This window comes from Xylocopa sonorina, chromosome 6, assembly GCF_050948175.1.
Source record: "Xylocopa sonorina isolate GNS202 chromosome 6, iyXylSono1_principal, whole genome shotgun sequence".
Taxonomy (NCBI): Eukaryota; Metazoa; Arthropoda; class Insecta; order Hymenoptera; family Apidae; genus Xylocopa; species Xylocopa sonorina.
This window is the reverse complement of record NC_135198.1, coordinates 4675050-4694523: the sequence shown is the minus strand read 5'-3', so window position 1 is coordinate 4694523 and position 19474 is coordinate 4675050. Positions and strand designations below refer to the sequence as shown.

The 19474-nt window shown below is 42.2% G+C and overlaps 1 protein-coding gene across 3 annotated transcripts in view; it reads left to right on the top strand.

Annotated features, from left to right (window-relative positions):
• Positions 1-16084, top strand: part of Jvl (javelin-like) — a 104919-nt gene extending 88835 nt beyond the window's left edge. For all 3 annotated transcript variants that reach the window (XM_076896638.1, XM_076896639.1, XM_076896640.1), the window contains 4 exons: positions 10478-11857; positions 11972-12070; positions 12157-12864; positions 15682-16084. In XM_076896638.1, the coding sequence (XP_076752753.1) occupies positions 10478-11857; positions 11972-12070; positions 12157-12864; positions 15682-15996 (2502 nt within the window). In that variant the 3' untranslated portion in view covers positions 15997-16084. The remainder of the gene's footprint in view (positions 1-10477; positions 11858-11971; positions 12071-12156; positions 12865-15681) is intronic.
• Positions 16085-19474: the final 3390 nt, after the last annotated feature.

Genomic DNA, 19474 nt, shown 5'->3' with positions numbered 1-19474 from the left:
ATCTATTGATATTTAAAACATAACAGAATACTTCATACTCGCGAATATGGTAACAGGGGGTGAAACGCGCAGGGGGTCATTCGCGTTACATAAAAATCCTAACTCGAACATCGAATAGGTAAACTATAAATTACAGATTACGTGTTGTAAACAGTCCACAGAAAAGAATCTAAAAAATATCCAAATTAAAGTACGCGCCGACAATGGTACGCCAGTCAAAGACTAAAACAAGTCCCCGTTCGTGTTTCATTTCGCAAGCTGCGCTCGTAAAAGTACGAATTAGCATACACTTCCGCGATTCGTACAGTCATAAGGTACAAGCTAACAAGATCCATGTGGCGTGAACTCGAAGTTGCAAGTTATTACACGTAAGCAGAAAGTGTGCGAAGCTCGAAAAGATCGGAGGGGAGCACGGAAATCGACATCGCGCCTCGGGGCGTAACGTTTAAATCGCGAGCGAGATAGAGCCGTCGTGCTTATTGGCAGGTTTAATAACGGCAGAAGGAAGCGACACTGTCTGCCGAGCTCAGGATGAATCATCGCTAACCAGCTAAGGTGGGATCCGTTTCCTCAACTAGGACGCACTATGCTTCCAGGGAAATTACGACACACGGTACAAGCTATTAAATGCCGCAATCAGTTGGCCGACACTGGGAAAAGTAAAACGTTGCGCAGCCGCTGAGGTCCCGCTGGCCAGTTGGTCACAAATTTTCTCACAAATTCCAGGAAACCGCAAATTAAACGATTTATGCCACGATATTGCTTCTGCTATATCGTCCTCCACTATTATCGTTATCATTGTTATTTGTAAATTTGAAATTTCATACTTTTTTCTAGATTTTTAGTTTAGTTAACTTTTCGAACTAGAAATAATATACGTCGTAAAGAATGCAATGAAATATAAATTCAGCTATCAATAAAATTGCATGAATATGAAAAATTCAAATTATGCTTCGCAGAATTTTTTGATAATTATTTGCTTTTGGAGAATACCGTCGATTGCATTTACTTTCATACATATCGTTAAGGATACTGTTCCAAGGAACTTTTTCTCATAATGGTACCTCATAGTCGTGAACTGACCAGAACCAATCGATTACAAGCGCAGTGCACCTGAAAAACATAAACCTTCCGAACGGACATTTCGTACATCGTGAACTCGACGCGCGTGTTGCATAAAATCGCAACAACGTTCAATGCTTAGAAAATCACCGAAGATAAACTTGCCATTTTATCGCAAGAGGATGAAATGTGAAGATGGAAGAAACTCAGCGCGTTTCACCGCGGATGCGGCCAATTATTGCTCGTGCCTTAAATCGCGATAGGAAAAAGAAAAAAAAGAAAAATTGGAGGAACTCTGGCGTGCGGAGTAGATTTTATTCCGGACAGTGGAACGGTTTTCTAATGTTTCTTTCATACGTTGCAGAGTGGCTACCGTGTAGAAGAACGGGTGAACGCGATGGTAAAACTATGGCCAGCGTAAATCATGACTTCCGAGGTTTCTAGACGTCGCTCTTCCTCTTCGTTGAGACGCGAATCGAATGCGAAATCACTGACTATTTGTTGTTCATATCTCTCATTGTGCGACAATGCCGATAATATGTCACGAGCACAGGGGAAAACGTGATAAGTCACGTTTTCCGTTTTCTTCCTCGCGAAAGGACCTGGTTTCCATCCGTCCGCCAAACATGGCGTCCTCTGCTCAACTACCATCCTTTAAACGTTCCAATTTCTGTCAGCAGGTACCTTTAATTATCGTTTGATTAGGTTTTGAAAATTCTACCCTCGATAAGTAATATTTTTCGTTTTATTGGTATTTCAAATTAGTTCGCTAAAAAAGTAATATGTATGCCCTGTTTCTCATTTTTTTAATTCTATTAACTGAAAGCTGTGTGTCGTAAATTTTTGTAATTAAGCAACGAAATTAAGGAGCACGAATTCCAGCGACAAGCATGTTCAAGCGATGAAAATTAAAAACAACCGATGGAGCGATAATTACAGTGAAAAATTTCAAGGATACGAGCGTAGTGATTATCCACTTAATTGGAACAATTATGCGTGATTAGCGTCGGAAGAACGCGAAGATCCTTCGTGGATTAAACAACGTGCACCGAAGGATTGCTAATTTCGGACTATCTGTTGCATTTGGATCGCGTTGCATACGTATTGCGCATTTTCGTTTCATTTCACGACAATACTGATTTTGCTTTACGTCCGTTCTGCTCTTCAGGACTTTTGCGATCAACTCTATCGTGCAAAAGTAGACATTCTCCTAACCAAATTAAATTACTTAATTTCTATTCATTCCCACATCGAAGATATAACGTGTACGATATGTTGATTGGATGTAAATTAGTATGATAATCGCTCAATTAACTCCACGAGATCAAATTTTACATTTTTCAACACTTCCAAGCATTCGAATCGCGTTGGAAACAATTCGAACTATCGCACGTACAAACTCAAATAACGATTCTGAACCAACTGATTTTGCTCCTCCAAAAACATGGCGCAACCATCTACTTCCGATGAACCCATCCGCCATTACCATATCTCATAAAACGAATACGATACACAACATTCGCGTCAGCGTACCAAGTACGATCACTTCTCGCTCGCACACTTGCAATTAGCCACGACGATTCGCGCAGCAGCGTGTGACATTAACACAGGCTCGATCTGGCAGCCGTCCAATAGAAAGCCTCTTTATCTACTAGATCGCGTCCGAGTTAATGTCAGAGTCCAAGAGGCTACTCGCACGAAACGTATTCGCGGCGATCGTCGATCGAACGAGAGAGGAAGGAGCGCGAGAAAATTGGCGGCTGTTGCCGCGTGTCGAAGAGGACGCGAAGGAAATCCTCGCTGGCGCTGGCTGGCCAGGCTAAACGGCCACTCTTATTATTGCCAGGCGCGCGCGTGACAGGGCAAAGTAGACGGTGTCCGTCGTCTCAGGCCTACCCCCGTTTCCCTTTTCCAGCCATCTGACACTGAACTCGATCGTTGATCTCATTCAGGGTCGAGTGTTCCTCCAGTTCCTCGAGCTACGTCTCTCGCGTACTCGCTCGAGCATCGTTCGCGTCTAGCGCGCGCGAGCACGTCCCTCTCGATCGAACCAGCCGCCCGTCCGCGACTCACCGCCGCTGATCGAACGTAATTTCGAGGGAATGCTCTCTTCTCTGTAATATAGTTCGATCGAAATATGGGCAACGCCAGAAGCAGATGGCGTCGATGCATGCTTCTGATCGAGGGAATTCCTTTCAGCTGTACACGCTATCTCTGACGCTGGCTTCTGCTTTGGTTCTTCGAGATTTCAAGCAGACTTTGGAGTAGATTGCTTGGGATAGATGCTGGAATTTTATTGTAATTTATGAAAGTTATAGAATGTTAACGAATGAGACGAAGACTGATCGAAAAATGGGAGAATAGGGTTATTTAAGGGTTGAGAGAAATGAATTTTTTTATTGTGGCTGTTTGAGAGGATTGAGAAGAGTTTAATGTGGGTAATAGTGGAAGAGGATGATTAGTAAGTGACGAAGATTGAATTAAGATTAAGGAAAGAAAACGTTTGAGGTCGTGATAGTTCAATTGCTTGGGACATTGTATAAGAATAGAAGATTTTTGAACGATCAGTTGGAGAAAGTAGCGTGATAAGTGGACGAAGGTAAAAGTAGACTACTTAAATAACATTTGTCTATTGTTCTCGTGTAATACGAATATCAAATATTATTAGAACCTCGTTCTGTTCAATTGGAGTGTTTGAACAGCATTTAGCTCATTTTGCTTTCACCTGGTGTAACGCAACGTCGAATGTATTTCTGTCCCTTGCTCTTTTTTACCTCTCGAAAGTCTAAACTTCATTGTATTAGACTTCTTGCCCGTGTTAAAAATACTTTCACCTTTTGTTTCAACCTCTCAAAGGCATTTATAGTTTTCTTCTGACGACTCGTCTAATACTTTCCTCTGTTTCTTCACGACGTTCAATTCAAACATTCCAGTCGATTTTATACACTGAATCTCTACGAAGTTGTTCAATTTTGTTACTTTTCGCCTCGAGATTTCAAGTTTATTCGTTGCTTCGATCGAATAATTTTCCATTTCCACTTAAAATGCTTCTCAACTGTTCGTGGTGACGCTTTCAACCCCTTTCGATGAAAAAACGCGCAGAGCGCTGGCCACTTTAATGGCAGGAATCATTTTACAGGACGCACACAACGAGATCTAAGAAGGGACGAAAGAAATAAGATCACGAAGAGTGAAAGTAAATATTCAGCTACTCGAGGTAAATCTGATCTTTATGGACTATAAAGTTTTTACATACAAGTTTCGGGACAACTTTCTTTCAGTAAAAATATGAAAATGTTCTGTCACGATGGTGCTAAGCGTCAGGTTTAGAGAAGTTCTGCCTTAATTCAACAAACTTTCCACAATCTTGCAACCGTTGTGTTAGACATTAATTTTTTTTAAAGAAAATTTCTTTCTGTTACACTGAAAAAATTTAAGTAACGTCAATATTATAAGCTGTGATAAAAGATTTGAAGCGATGTACAGAACATTGAATTAACCACGCGTAAAAAAATAATTATCGTTTATTCGATGATTAGAAGATCAAACAGCAGGTTTTTGAAAATCAACCGATTGATGTATCACGTGGAAAATCAGAGGAAATGTCGTTGAAGCGGAAGTTGCACATCAGCTGCCCACGATCTGCGTCCTACTGCCTTCTCGATCCTTAAGAGGATTCACAATGGAACAGTGGGTCTCGATCATTTCCCTCTGAAGACTTTCTCGACACGCTTAAAAACGCAGTTTTGCAAAATCACAGCCGATCGTTATCCGCGTTCTGATTTTACTCGCGATTTTCGATTCAGTTTTCGATTCACTTCGAATTCTATCGTTTTTATTCGAAACACCGCGCACTGGTGTCTACGCAACGTCGTATTATGTCAGTGTAATAATAAATTTGTTAATTGCATAATCGTATCGCAGAAGGCAGCGTATGTGTATTGAAATTACGGAAGCGATTGGATCACTTTCATAAACGAAAGGATTTCACTGCCACGCGAAACGTTTTATTACCGTTTACGCTGGGATAAAAATTGTATGATTATTAGATACGTGAACACACATCCGATTCCTGTATCATAGACATTGATACGTACTGAACCGTAACGTTAGAAAGCACTTCTCTTCTATTTCCTCCTTTTTACAACAGTTTTTCCTTTGGTACTCTGCTAAATTTAATTCCATATTCGTTGAAATTGCAGTGCAGAAATTTCGAAGAGCACGATAGAATTGCATGCGATGTTCGTTAATGCCAAATGAATATAAACTCATATTGCAAATTTTTTAAGCTCCTTCGTAACTCGTCTTTTATTCAGTTTTTAAATTAAAAAAAAAAGTCGCACGAGCTCTCTCAGAATTTTTAATTACTTTTTGATTAAAGACACACAGACTCGAAAGAAACGCGTGCACGGTGGAGATTAAATTCGCGTGAAAACGCGAGTGCTTCGTTTATGAAAATTTCTACACCTCTCGACTTGTTCGCCTCTCATTTGCAGCTAGCGAAATAATAACTCAAGTAGAAACCGCTCGCGAGGAAAGATTAAACAGCATCAGATTAAATTACGTTTCAACGAATGGTCGAAAAAAATCGGACGATCTTTTCTCTGGATGTAATTCAACGTCAGCCATCATTTACCGCCGGCTATTAAACTTACATAAGATTCTGGATAGAAAATCTCAGCTAGCAATGAGCAGAGGTGTTTACTCGTTCCTCCATACCGATCTCACTTCATTTTGCGCGGTATCTGTTAATACAATCTAAAAGTTACCGCAACGCTCTTATTATAAACGCAGTTGCGCTCGCTCGCGATATTAGTAATACCTCACTGCCGTCTGATATTAATTAGCGCGGTGCGCGTTCATTTGCTGAAACGGGAATTAACGCGTTTCACGTGCAAAGATACTTCCTCGACGCTGGAGCCGTTCTGCGGAGCTGGATTTGCATCGTAGAAAATCACGGAAACGGAATGCGGTTCGATCGAGTATTTTTCATCAATTATTATTGAAAAATAAAACAACGGAGAAGCATTTGATAAATATCCTTCTACGATAAACTCTCTTATAACAAGATGCAAAGATATACAATTGCTGTTTTAACATTTTATAATTGAGAATTACTTTTTCTAGTACGATTTCTTCGTTGTTATTGACTTTTTCTGTTTCGTGCTTGGTTCTTTTTCGAGTACACGCGTTAGACCAGAGAAATTTGGTTTTGCAGCAATCTGCTGTAATGACTGATTATATAATTATTAAGACAATGCATCAAATAAAATTAAAATTTTTGTTCCGTTAACATAATCATTAATCATCGTAGAAGATAACGTACTGAACGAATGTTGAGTAATCACGTTATAGATTTAACAATGTGATTACACAGTAGTAGCAGAGTGTGTCCCTTGTTATAGGCGCGGAACAACCGCAGAGGCAGTACTTTTAATGAGCGGCCAACGTGTCCATTACACGGTTATTACCACCTGGTAGTGTAGTAATAGTTTAATCACAACCCTTCACCGCGTTTGCTTAAAATAAGGTTTCACCTCGGTGAAAGTTTCGCGACCTTTCCTTTGTCCCGGCGCACCACGTGCGCGGAACGTGTAATCGGATAATTATTTCAACAATTTTATCCACCATCGACGTCTCGTTCCATAATGACCGTTCGTAGGCGGTCAATCCTTTATTTTTTTCAACCAAAATGGACAAGAATGTTTCTCTTGTGCATTTTAGCGCGTTTTGTCTTCGCCATCGTCGATCGAGTCATCTGAGACTTTTGGACAGGGGTGAAAATTCGTGGATATTGTTTTAAGCTTGTCAGATGTGCCAATATATTTGTGACAGTGATATTCTATTCGAGTAATGACGTCTGATGGATCTTTTTGCATCCGTTTTTTTTTATTGATTTGGATAGGATAAATGTAGGGTGGAAATGTGGACCATCTTCTTCATTTCGAAGAAGAATTGTATTAAAGATGTAAAGATTGAAAGCATAAAGCATGAAACGAGTACTTCATAGGTACAAGATAATGTACGAGTAATTGTTTGGTGTAAAAATTCAATTGTTTCGAATTTGCGTAATTTTAAAAAAGTTCTATGTGGAACTTAGATTCAGAAATAGGGGTGGTAATATGAACCAAAAATGAAAATGTAAAAGGTAATTGGTTTTCTTTACCAATTTTACATCTTTATATTAAAACAAATTCTTTCACAAAGCTTTATTCGATAGTATCAAGAAGTAGTACTTCTTTTATTCTTTTCAATTTTCATATCACAGATTTACGCACCAAAATCCAAATCACAACCCTAATCAATATTCTCACCCATATTACAATACAATGCACTTTCAAATATAAAAAAAAATCTACAAAAATTTAAAATTAAATATTGCGCTCATATCTGCCCACACATACGTATAATAACAACAATTACCATCAGGCGAAGAGTTTTTTCTTGCTTCGAAAAGACGGCGCGTTACAGAAATGATTTTTAACAACGACGAACGTTCGACCGTGGCGTTTCCTCTCGGTTGTCCACCGCTTTTGTCGCCGACATTATTACACGGGGTGCGTTGACACAAAAGCTTCCGTTTTCTCTTACTTTCGTGGCGCAGGTACCGCTCGATCAGCCGTGTCGTGCATTACGATGGTGAAGCGACGCTTGCCGCGCATAAGTCGACGGCGGCGCACTTTCAGAGACAGCAGATGACACGGAAAGGACCGTAGTCCTATCCGGTGCTCTCCGTCCTGCTACGATTAAATAATCAATTCTGCCCGTCGCTCCTTCGAGAGCCGCCCCTCGAATAAATTAAGACTTAACGAAACGCGGTGAATGAAGATTTTCAATCTCCGATCTACCTGCTCGATCGTTCGCTGAATCGATGATCCGTGGTACAGTGGTATAATTTATTAACGTGCACGTTGGTGCTGTTTCATTAGTTTTTATTTTAGAGGGATTTATTGATTTTTTATTATTCTCAAAAAGATTTTCTAATAAAATTCTTTAAGATTTATTAGAATTTAGATAATTTGTATTAGCTTTATATGATATTACAGTAAAAGTATGAAGAAATATCTATCTTTCTTTAATTCATTGTAAAGTATGGAGAAATGTCTAACTTCTTAAATCTTCATCAAATTGTTGCAAATTCATCTTGTATTTAATATCATAGTTTTATTGTACAGTATATATGATATAAACTAACTGTGGAAAAAATACGATCACTTGTAACTCGTGACTTGTGCTAACCATTTTAGTAAAATGGGTCGATTATCCTTTTTAGAGTAACTATACTAAATCGAACTGCTCGAGCAGCTATCTAGCCAGGAAACGAACACTTTTATCCAACGTTCGTAGAGATTTAGATAAAGAAGCCGGATGTAACTTCTCTTTACACTTGAAACTGCATAACCGCATAGATAAATCCTATATTTGAACACGCGCACGGTTCATTATCAAGCCTCGATCCCACCTGTGGACCGTGACTCATCGTTCGGATCGAAGCAACCAAAAGTCATCAATTTCAATCACGTCGCGTAGACGGCCGATAACAAGATCGTGAACGCTACACCCGATTTCCGCTTCCAGTTCATCATTTGTACCGATAACGATTCTACCAGTGCAACGAGTGCGCAGCAGAAGGGACAGAGATCAATTTTCTTGACAAAATTTCATTTCGTATTTCGCAAACTTGATTTTTCGTATCGAAAAAATGTTCTTTCGATTTCGAAAATTAAAGAAACGCTCTGGTTGATTTGCGGAAGAGAAACGGGCGGATATTAGGCCCCAATAACCTGATTCTCGTCGCTTTATTCTCATCGCGCGTGTACGGTACACGTTATTTTTCCAACATTCGCCAGACACCTCGAGAGCATACCAATTTCCTCCACTATTCTTCATGTCGACCGCGACTGCCAATTTTCTCTCGATCTGTTCATCGATTCGTCCACTCTGGGCGTCGCCTTCCGTTTCCGCTTCTTTTTTGTGGCTGCTGAAACCACAAGTGGATACTTGCTTGCAAACAAGTGAAACACTTTATCGTTTACAGTAATCACTCGACAAATACGATCTTTCCTTTGCACGCGTTCGTTTTAAGTCTCTCGAAGCACGATTCGTTCTGGTTTTAGGTAAAATGGCGCCTTTATGCTTTGAAAATCGGACGCTGTGTGTCTGACGATTCGTTAGAATTACTCGAATTCGAGAATAAATCTTGTACGCTGCACTCTCGAAGCTTTTAATGAAACACAGTAGATTTCTTGTGGCAATTCAGTTTTCCAATTATGCACAGACGCGCTGCCATTTAGAGAGAACGTACGTACATACTTATCGTTAGTTTGATTTAGTGGTAGCAATCCAGTACTGCTTACGGACACCAACGTCAATCAGGCTACGTGCAATGGAGACTCGATGTCCGTCGATGGAAAGCGCTGATCGAATATGCTCGTAGCACGGAAAGTGTAACAGTATAATGCGGTTTTACATGTTGCACACGTTAATCGTGCGACTCCAGAAAGTGAAGTAACAGAGAAAACGCGGAGAGTGTACCATCTGCTTAGCGTCGAGCGTTCGATGGTCGCGATTCGTCTGCGCGCAGACAGCCTCTCGAACAATACAGTCGTTTCCTATACAAAACACTCACCGTTAACTACGTTCGCAACAAAGAGACAAATAATATTCCCAAGGAAATTTGACATTTTTCAAACGTTATCCATGAAAGACGCGAAGAGAAATCGTGCTCGTGGATTGACATCGCGTCCCATAGAGTAACACGGCAGCGCAGCACAGTGAACAGTAGATTTCTGGGCGCATAAAAAATGTCTAGGTATCTCGAAATGGCCTAAGAACAGAGCCACAATGGCTGGTAAGAAATCGTACTTTCGAATGCAATAAATTACGCGGGTAACCGGGACGATTTCGCGTGCGCGTAATGTCGCAGAGCGTTCGGGAGATGACAGCGAGGCGAAACAGTGAACAACGAAGCACGTCCCGGGACGCGACAAGGCTTGTCACGCGTTTTGAGTTTCGCGAGCTTGTGCGAGCGATCAACTTCCACCTTTGCTCGCGTGCCGTCCTCGCGAATGAAAGTCGACGTTTCTCCCGCGTCCCTGCCATTTTTAAACGCCCGCTTCGACTAAAATTCGCGCCTTCTTTACTCGAAATTCTTACAACCAATCTCCTCAATCTTGCGTATTTCTGCCACTACTAAACGATTTAAATCGATAACGGTGGACTTAGACGAAAGATGAAAGTCGAAACACTAAAAAAATGGTAACTCTAAATAATCGTCGCAATTAACGGATAATATATTGTAAACAATAAAATTGTGGCTTAAAGAGAAAACAAGGTAGAGATGCATGTAGGCGAGTTAACGGCACGAAATATGTGTTAGCGTCTAACCTTTGCACCCGTTTGGTTCTTTGCGCAGTGTGGCAGCGGCGGAGGGTCCACGGAAGGGGTCGTCGGGAGCGTAAGCGGTAGCGGTAGCGGCGGTAACAGCAGCAGCGGCGGTGGCATGGATTGCATGCCCCTACGTCCGGGTCCCTTTCACTATCTGATAAACGAGCAAGCCAAGTCCCTGGTGGCCCTGCAGGAGTTACAGAATGAGGTCGGCGCCCTTCTCGAGTTCCGGGACCTCGTCATCGAGACGTTCCCAAACCTCCGGCACAAGATGGCCGCGACGGCGTCCGCGGGAGCGTCTGTGATGTCATCGTCCTGCACCCAGAACTCGCACATACCTTTGCCGTTGTCCAGCCCGTCCTCGCGGCGGATCAACGAATGGGAGCCGGGGAAGGTCAGGAGAAGAGTACCACGGGAAGGTGGTGAGTCCTCCGCGTCCTCGTTGCCCAGGAGCCGCAGTAACTCGCACAGCGGCGGCACCAAGAACAACTGCAGCGCGACGGTTCAAGATTCTGGCTTCAGCACGGAGACATCCTCGAAGGACAGCGCCTCGACAGCGATAGCACCGCGACCGAACAGTCCACGGCCAGCAGCAGTCCTGGACGAGGCTGAGGACGAGCTGTGGAACCTCCTCGACGTGATCCATAGGAAGGGAATCAGGCTCAGAGAAGAGGTCGAGTGTCTTCAGGGTCGATTGGAGAGCGTTGCGTCCGAGGACCTAGCGTCCACTGATATTCTCGATGCTGTGAGGAAGGTTACGTGTTTGGAGGACGAGAAGACGACGGCGATACCAACCGACGAGGAGAAAGAGGAGAAGGATCAAGACTCCCAAGTGACCGCGCTTAGAAGAGAGAAGGAGCAGCTTCTGGACAAGGTGGCGGAACTGGAGGCTGAGACCATATCCAGTCGAGCCAGGGCGCAGGAGCTTCAGTCGGAACTGGCTGCGCTGTCCGCTTTGAAAACTGGCCTCGAGGATCGTCTGAGGGCTGGGTTGAACGAGTCGTCCTCGGATATCCTGGCGCCAGGCGCGCAGAGGCTGCAGCCCATCGCGCCCATCGTCACGTCGCCCAAGAGCAACAACGTTAGCAATATCAAGAGCAAGTCGTCGGCGTTCGCGACGGTAGCGACGTCCACGAAGGCCCACAAGAGCCGGTTCCGGACCAGGACCATCGAGAAGAACGTGCTGCTCGACGTCACCGCGTACAACAACGAGCTGCGCGACATCGACGTCGAGGCGAGCGTCAACGAGAGGAGAGCGCGGCTGGGCGCGCTGGACTCCGTCCTCGTGTCGCCCATCAGAGTCGCGCACGTCAAGGACGTCGACTCGAAGAAGATCGCCGCCATTCTGCGAGAACACTCCCCTCTCGAGCTGCAGCGGCATTTAATCACTACTACCGTTCATAACCAGGTAAATCGCGAGGAATATTTTACTTTTTACCTTCACCATTTTACTACCACTATTCTTGCTAATGATTTAACGTTCGTCGATCGATCAGAAATGACTTGGTGTATATTATTACAGGTCCTACAGAAGAGGTTAGACGAGGTACAGAAAAGTACAGAGACCCTGTCGGAACGGTTGGACAAGGCGCGCGAGGAGAACGACGACTTACGTTTTCAGGTAATTTCAAGACCATCACCAAGTCCAATTACGAGAGATCGTTTTAACAGAAACTAATTCCCTCGCGTTCTCGCTGCGTATTTCAGCTCGAGGAGAGGAACATCGAATTGGAGGGCACACGGGCGCGCGTTCGCGTGCTGGAAAGACGCCAGCAGCGACCACCGACGGAAGCCGATCCGGAGGTGGACGGGGATCAGCCGAGATGCGAACAGAACGGTCTCGAACCGGGTAGCAGCACAGAATCCGCTCGCGACCACCACCAAGCGGTCGAGGTGAAACCGTCCCCGCGACGCCGTCCTAGTCGCATACCGTTGCCCGGTTCCACGACCAAGTCAGCGGCGCCCAGACCGCCTAGCCACGGCAGGAACGACAGCAGGGAGTCGTTGAAGTCGTTAACGAGGCCGCCGCGTGACTCTAGTCGCGACAGTCACAGCGGCAAGTCTCTGTCGAAGGCTCGTGACTCGAACCGTGACTCCCTCGGCAACAAAAGCCTGACCAAGAGCAGCAACGGCAACAGCAACGTCGGGAACAGTGGCAGTAGTAGCTCTGGAAACGGAAACAGCAAGGAGACGAACAGGGAGTCCCTGAACAGGTCCCTGCCGCGTAACAATTCCAGCCGAGACTCCTTAAACAAATCCTCCTCGCTGTCCCGCGCCCGTGACTCGCTGGAGTCTAACAACCTCGGCACGTCCTCATCCCCGGGGACGACACCTCCTCGGCGACCGCCCGCTCCTGCGCGTCGTTCCTACAGCCTGGCGCGCGCGTCAACATCCGTTGATACCGAGAACGGCAAGGTACGACCACCAAGGCAATACTTTTGGAGCAAGTGGCTGCCGCCATCGTTGTCCAACGGCCCGATCTAGTAAAGAGAGCCCACCGGTATCCTCTTCTCCAGGACGGCCGATAGTCACTGTTAGGGATATCTGCTGCTTCTAATCGTGACCCAACCACCCACTCCTCTAAGAACCACGTCCGGATCCCCGCGTTATTTCTCGGACACCCGCCGACATTTCTCTCCCGTCTCGACACGCTGACTTGTGCTCACCGTAAAACCCGGTTCAACGAACGACCAACCCCGATTCACGTCGGTACAGTAGCTACGACCCGCTAGTCTCTCTACCAACTCTATTCTCATCCCTTTTGCGTATCGAACACCGATCCTGTGTCGTCGCTGGCCTCTACTTTCAACAGCCGCGTCACGCTGACCTCGCAAATCATATTTTTCTTTCAACACTGAATCCCCGTTCCGTCTATCGTCGTCTGATCGATTCGCGCGGTTCTTTTAGACGAGCTACGCTCGTCCGTTACCTCCGCGTTGGTAACGAGCCGTTAAGACGTGGATTCGTTCTCCGATCTAACCATCCCCACGACGCACAGTCGATCGTTCCCTGAAACGTTATTCAAACTCTGACGTACGCAGAGACTCTCGACCGACACTTGCCTTAAAAAACGACGAATCGCCCGACGATCCACTACCGAAATGTCTGATCTGGAGCGCAGGCGAGCGTGCGTTCGAGCCCGTCCCTGGCGGCCCAATAAAGAAAATGGCCCCTTCTCGCGTGCCGCCGGTTTTTCTCGTAAGTTATGCTTCTTTTATTATCATTTGCTTCGATGCTTCTTCCTGGATGTGGTGAGCTGTGAGCCTGTTGATTTTTTTTCTCTGTTTTTTTTTTTTGTTTTTGTTCTTGTTCTCCTTTTCTCTTAATCGTCCTGGCCTGTCTCTCTTTTTTTCTTCCGGTCAAGTAGTACACGTTAAGTAGTTTTTACCCTCTTTCTCTGTCTGTTCTCACTTTTGGTTCTTGGCATGCGCACGCACCCGTAGTAAGCCTTCCCCTCTTAATTCCCATGGAAATTAGTCGAAGCGAGGCCCACAGTAGCAGTTGTACACTATACTTTCCTTCTCCTTTCAGCGAGGAACAAAATAGCGGCATTTCGAATGTACGGAGCGTAACGCGTACGTTCTTTACTTCGACGGAGTTAATTCACACATATTATGAGGGATTGAACGATCGAGTGTTGTAAGTTGATCAAGCATTGAGGTGGTTCAGCATTTTTGTTCAATTTTAACTTGTTGTATCACTCGACGTTTCACTTCCTCATTTCTCTCATCGGGGGTCTTACCCAATTCCAGAACTCTGTTTTGTTTTGAATCGATGATACGAATCGTAGTGCATTGTCGAACACACCCCTCTATACGACGATACCGATCTTCCTTTTACTCGATCCGCAGTAGTGTTACCTGTGTTTGAAACAAGACCATGCATGCGTGTAGGTAAAAAAAAGTTACTTTGTCGAATTTTGTGAGCCCCGATTGAAGGAACGAATCAATTTTCGATGCATCGAAGCGAACGATTTCTCGATTTACAGGGTAGTACCATAGCGGAGCGCAGAATTCGACGAGATAATTTGATCGTAAACCGAACATCGGGGATGTTTTTGCTCCTCGACCGTCCCGTCGTCCGCCTCCACCTTCTCTCAATTATCTCGCCGTATCATTACGTTGAATCGCAGCTACAAATTCGAATAGAAACGAGCAATTTGTTTGATCACGCACGTCCAACGCGACATTACCGTACGTGTATTTTCACGCCGCGCCAGCGGGGAGGTACCCTTGTTCTCAGTGTCCATTAATCTTTCGATTTGTTTGCTCTTTTATTTGCTGAGGTTTTGATCTTTTTTTTTCGCTAGCGTTGCTTGTATGCGGAGATAGCCTCGAGAGCCACGACGCGGCTCGGATTCGCACTTCTAATGATCGATGCAAAGGAAAATGAATCGACCACACGCTTACCTGCTTGGCCTTGCGGTTCATTGTCCACCTCACGTCCAGTGCTACGTGATACCACTGAATTAAATACTAATTTACGGTCTCGTCCTCCGTTGTGCGCCGTTTGAACCGCGTACGGCCTCCTCGATACTTGCGGAGGCGATCGAAAATATAACCGAGCCTCTGCACGTGTAATTTTCCTTCTCAGAGTTTTCAGTTGATCGGATAGAAATAATTCGAAGTAATAAATAAATATTTGATGGTATTATAATTTAAAATAACATTGTAACAAAATGAACTTAATATTAGTTGAAGAAAATCGAGATATATCGAGAGTAATGATCTATATTTTACTTGCCAGATTTATTGCCAATTTTCATATTTGTTGTATACAACAGAATTTTACTTTATTATTCAATTATCATTACGAATAGACATATTCCACATTAAGACATATTCCATATTACAATAAAAAAATGAATAGCCAGAAAATTTGCAAATTTTCGATCGTCACCGCATCTATCCGCACCCAATCTCGAACAAATCGAGAACGGTGTCGCTTATTAAACGCGCACACCGCAGTCTACACATTTAGCGAGACCCTCGATAGCCGCCACACTAAGCATAAAACTGAAAAACAAAAGCCAGAAACGGTATACGAGCACTGATCGTTGTGAGTTTTCTCAATTGTTTTTTTTTTTTTTTTTTTGTGTATTTTGTCTCGGTGGAATTGAAGCGCAACCAAATACAAGCTACGTATCGAATCTCGAAGGCCGAGTTTCTGATCCTTCTAGAACTGACAGGACGACGCGCCGCTCCGTTAATGACACGTTCGACGCTTTTTCAGAGCTGCACCGAACCACCGAGTTCCTGGTGCTCGACGAACGACAGCTTCCGGCATAGCGACTCGTCCTTGTACCCGGACTCGTTGAACCAGGAGACCTCCTCGGTGACAGGCACCACCAGAGTGGAGTTCATCATCGGCTCGCCGACCAGACGCTTCCGGCAGAGTTCCGTCTGGCCCCATCGCTACTTCGATAGCATAGACTCCGCGGCCATGCTCCCAGAGAGCTTATTAACGGACGAGTTCTCGCTACGTCGCGGCGAGGCACTCGCAGAGTGCGACTCCTTGGAGTGTCATCCGATCTCGAACGAGAGCTGAATCGCGAAATCTGTCGTTTGCATGCTTGGATGATGGTGTAGAGGGTGTCTCGGTTGGTTGGTCCATGGTGGAACGTCTTGGAGGGGACTGGAGACGATCTTGTGAAAATTGTATGTGGTATCCTGGGGGACGTGTCTGTGGTGGAAATTATTTTTCTGCACCTGAAAGACTTTTCTCGATGGGATCTTTAATTTAGTTTGTTTATTGGTTCTGAAGGAGTTTTCAAGTTAATTTTTAGTTACGGAATCTTTGACTTATCTTTTTTAGACGTTAGTTTGCTCATCTGTATGTTATGTGGTCAGAAGTAATCTTTGAGTTACTCAATCGTGATATTAAGAAACGAATTCTGCGAGGTACTGATTAAATCGTGAGTTAATTCGTTTTATAAAGGATTATAAAGTCACGAGATGTGTTGTGGGTTATTTGGTAATGATCTAAAGGGAATATGGTAGAAGGTATGGGTTGCGCTTTGACTTGATCCTCTGTGATCTCATGATTTAATATTCCTTTATAAAACGGAAAAGCTTGGAATTAATGTAGCACCTGGAATTTATCTCAACGGATATTATCGAACTATGAATACAAAAATTAACTTGATCTTCCTTAAAATACTTAATGTGCAGAGAAATTATTTATTTCGTATGTTCTTCTACGCAGACAATTTTTATAAGAACATATTTTTGTATCTTCCATTCTATATGTGGTATTACACCATTTCCAATTGAAAAAGACACCCTATACTCTTAGAGAATCTTGATGCGATGACACTTTTGATTGGTACTTAAAATCACAGATTCTACACTTGAAGACGGGAATACCATTTTCTTTTTTTTTTTTTTTATTACGAAGAAGAACGAGGAAGATAATTTTTGTACGACCAAATCTAAACAATTTAATGGTTTATATATTTACTGAGTATTTAAGAACTTTTTTGGTTGACAAGGCAAATGATTGTAAACATATAAACCAGCTGATACAAGAATCGAAATGATTTTATACTGATCTCAGTATTATGCGTTTGAGCAGATTTAGATTAGGTGTCCGTCTTCAACTGTCGAAGATCCTTTTACGTATCTGTAACACCGATTACTATGTTATGAATATTTTTACTTTCTTTATGTGTTACATCGATTCTAATGAATTAACTAATTCTTTAGGACTCCCTCTTGAAGTTGCATATATAGGGTTTTATGTAATTTCTATTCATAGCTCTGATGTATGATAGATTTTTTATTTGTTCTCTGCAATGAAGGTGTGAAGAAAGGAAAAATATTTAACAGAGAAAGGAACGGGAATAGTGCTATTTTAAGGAAATGATGTCGTGCATCGTGAGTTGCGAACGTGGAACACGAGGATTTTCTAATACACAGTGAGATTAACGATCGAAAAGGTCATAAAAGCGAAATATTTTTATAGAATATAACTGGATCGTTTAATACTTGATGCTAATCATTGTTTCGTTATCGTTACGTATTTTAGCTGCAGTTTTATCGCGCTAACTTTTTGTGTGCAATTTATATATGACACTTGCTGCATTTCAGACTCTATGAAATCGTAGGATACGTTGTAATTTTAATAACCATCAAGAAATTAACCGTTAATTTATTAATTTTACTAACAAAATTATATTGGAATCTTAATGCTACAACTACGTATTTTAAAACGAATAATTTTCCAAAAAAAATCAATACTGAAGGATAAAAAAGAGTACATACTGTTTTATATAAAAATGAACTTTCTTCTTCCTTATGTGTGCAGCTATGATCTTCGTTATTTAAGTGAACTAAAATATTAAAGAGAAGAAAAAGATGTCTCAAAAGACACAAAATTTGAGTTATCTATAGAGTTGTAGTATTAAGGTGCATTATATGTTTACACACAGAAATTGAGAATCATACATGATACACCGATGTGTGTTCATTTGCAGTATCAGATGGAAGATATTGTATCGATATACATAATAATATCCACAAGAACCTATTTTATTTTTAATTTTGAAAAAAAATCGAACTTTTAATTGTTTTCAGGACGAGTGATTGAGAATGGCGTATTATCGGAACATGCAATAATGATCGTGAAATTTCAAAATCATCATCTTTATTTTTATTTTATTTTTTAGGGACGAGCATTTTTGGTAAATGAAACTATTAATAGAAACCAAAATTGATAGCTTTTTCTAGATTCCAGGAAATTATAGCTTGATATTTCGAAAAATAGTTGATAATTATTAATTATTATCGAAGATTCTCCTTTGGAATTGAGCATTTTTCATGGATTTTCATCAACATCCACGATACTTTTCGTAGCATTTGTATATTTACATTTTTCATGTAAATCCTATTCACAACACTGGATGAACATATTTACAAATTTCTCAAGCATTTCGTGCATTTTTCCCCTTTTCGATATCATTTTCTAAGATATTACTGAAACATTTTTTAAATCACTTTCGATATAAATTAATTACTCTTCCATCGCTCGATTAAAAAAAAAAGAACATGTATCACAACTTTAATTATAAACATTTGAAGATCCAAAAAAATATAACACTATACGAAGAAAATAAAAAAAAATCATTTAAAGGCGTTCTTCTTCAGTACGGAAAATAAGAAATATGAACGTAGAAAATGACTTCTTGCAGTTACGTGTTTCCCATTAATTGTATAAGAAAAACTGATTTTCTCTGCATTTGTTGACTCGTTGTCCAATAAGCATTTGCTCAAGTCTGATATCTCTTGTTAGTACAAAATTCCTAAACGTCGAGCATTCTTTGAAAAGTACCATCCGACAACTTTTGTAACCCGATCGATGCACATCTTCGAATCGCGTGTCGTGCACTAAGCGAATCGTGCGTGCGAGAAACTTCAAGAATAAGTTTGTCCGACAAACTTTTGATTACTTGATACCCGTGTCGGTGAAGAACACTTTTGTCCGCCATTTTCTGATCGATCGTCGACGAGGAGTTTTCGAAATGTATGCTTCAGTGCATTTTGGATTTGTATCTCAACCTATTAAGACTGCACCTCCTTTATCCGTTTTCTCATTTAACGAATCGCTCTTTGCAAGGAATTATCGTTTGTACGACGAGGATGTCTTAATTCTGTTCACACTTAACTGATTTTATTAATCTTCACGTGCGAATCTTTAAATATGAATCACATAAAAAGTTATGGAAGCGTTTGTAGAAATTGTTGCAAAATATTTGGGTATGTTAGCAATGTTCCTAGGAAAGCAATCGAGCGTTTACATAATCTTCTTTAAAGGAAGAGAACGAATTATCTATTTTTTCTATCGTATTAGAATATTTTTAACACGCGAAATATGGAACCAAGATGACAGACGCGATCAAATCTTTTTCTTGCTTTATCGAACGAAGAGATAAATAAATTATTGCATTTTATAAATATTTCGCGTAATTTCTTTCATTTAAGATCTACAAAAATTACGAATGCAATGCAGTATTAGTTATTTAATAGGA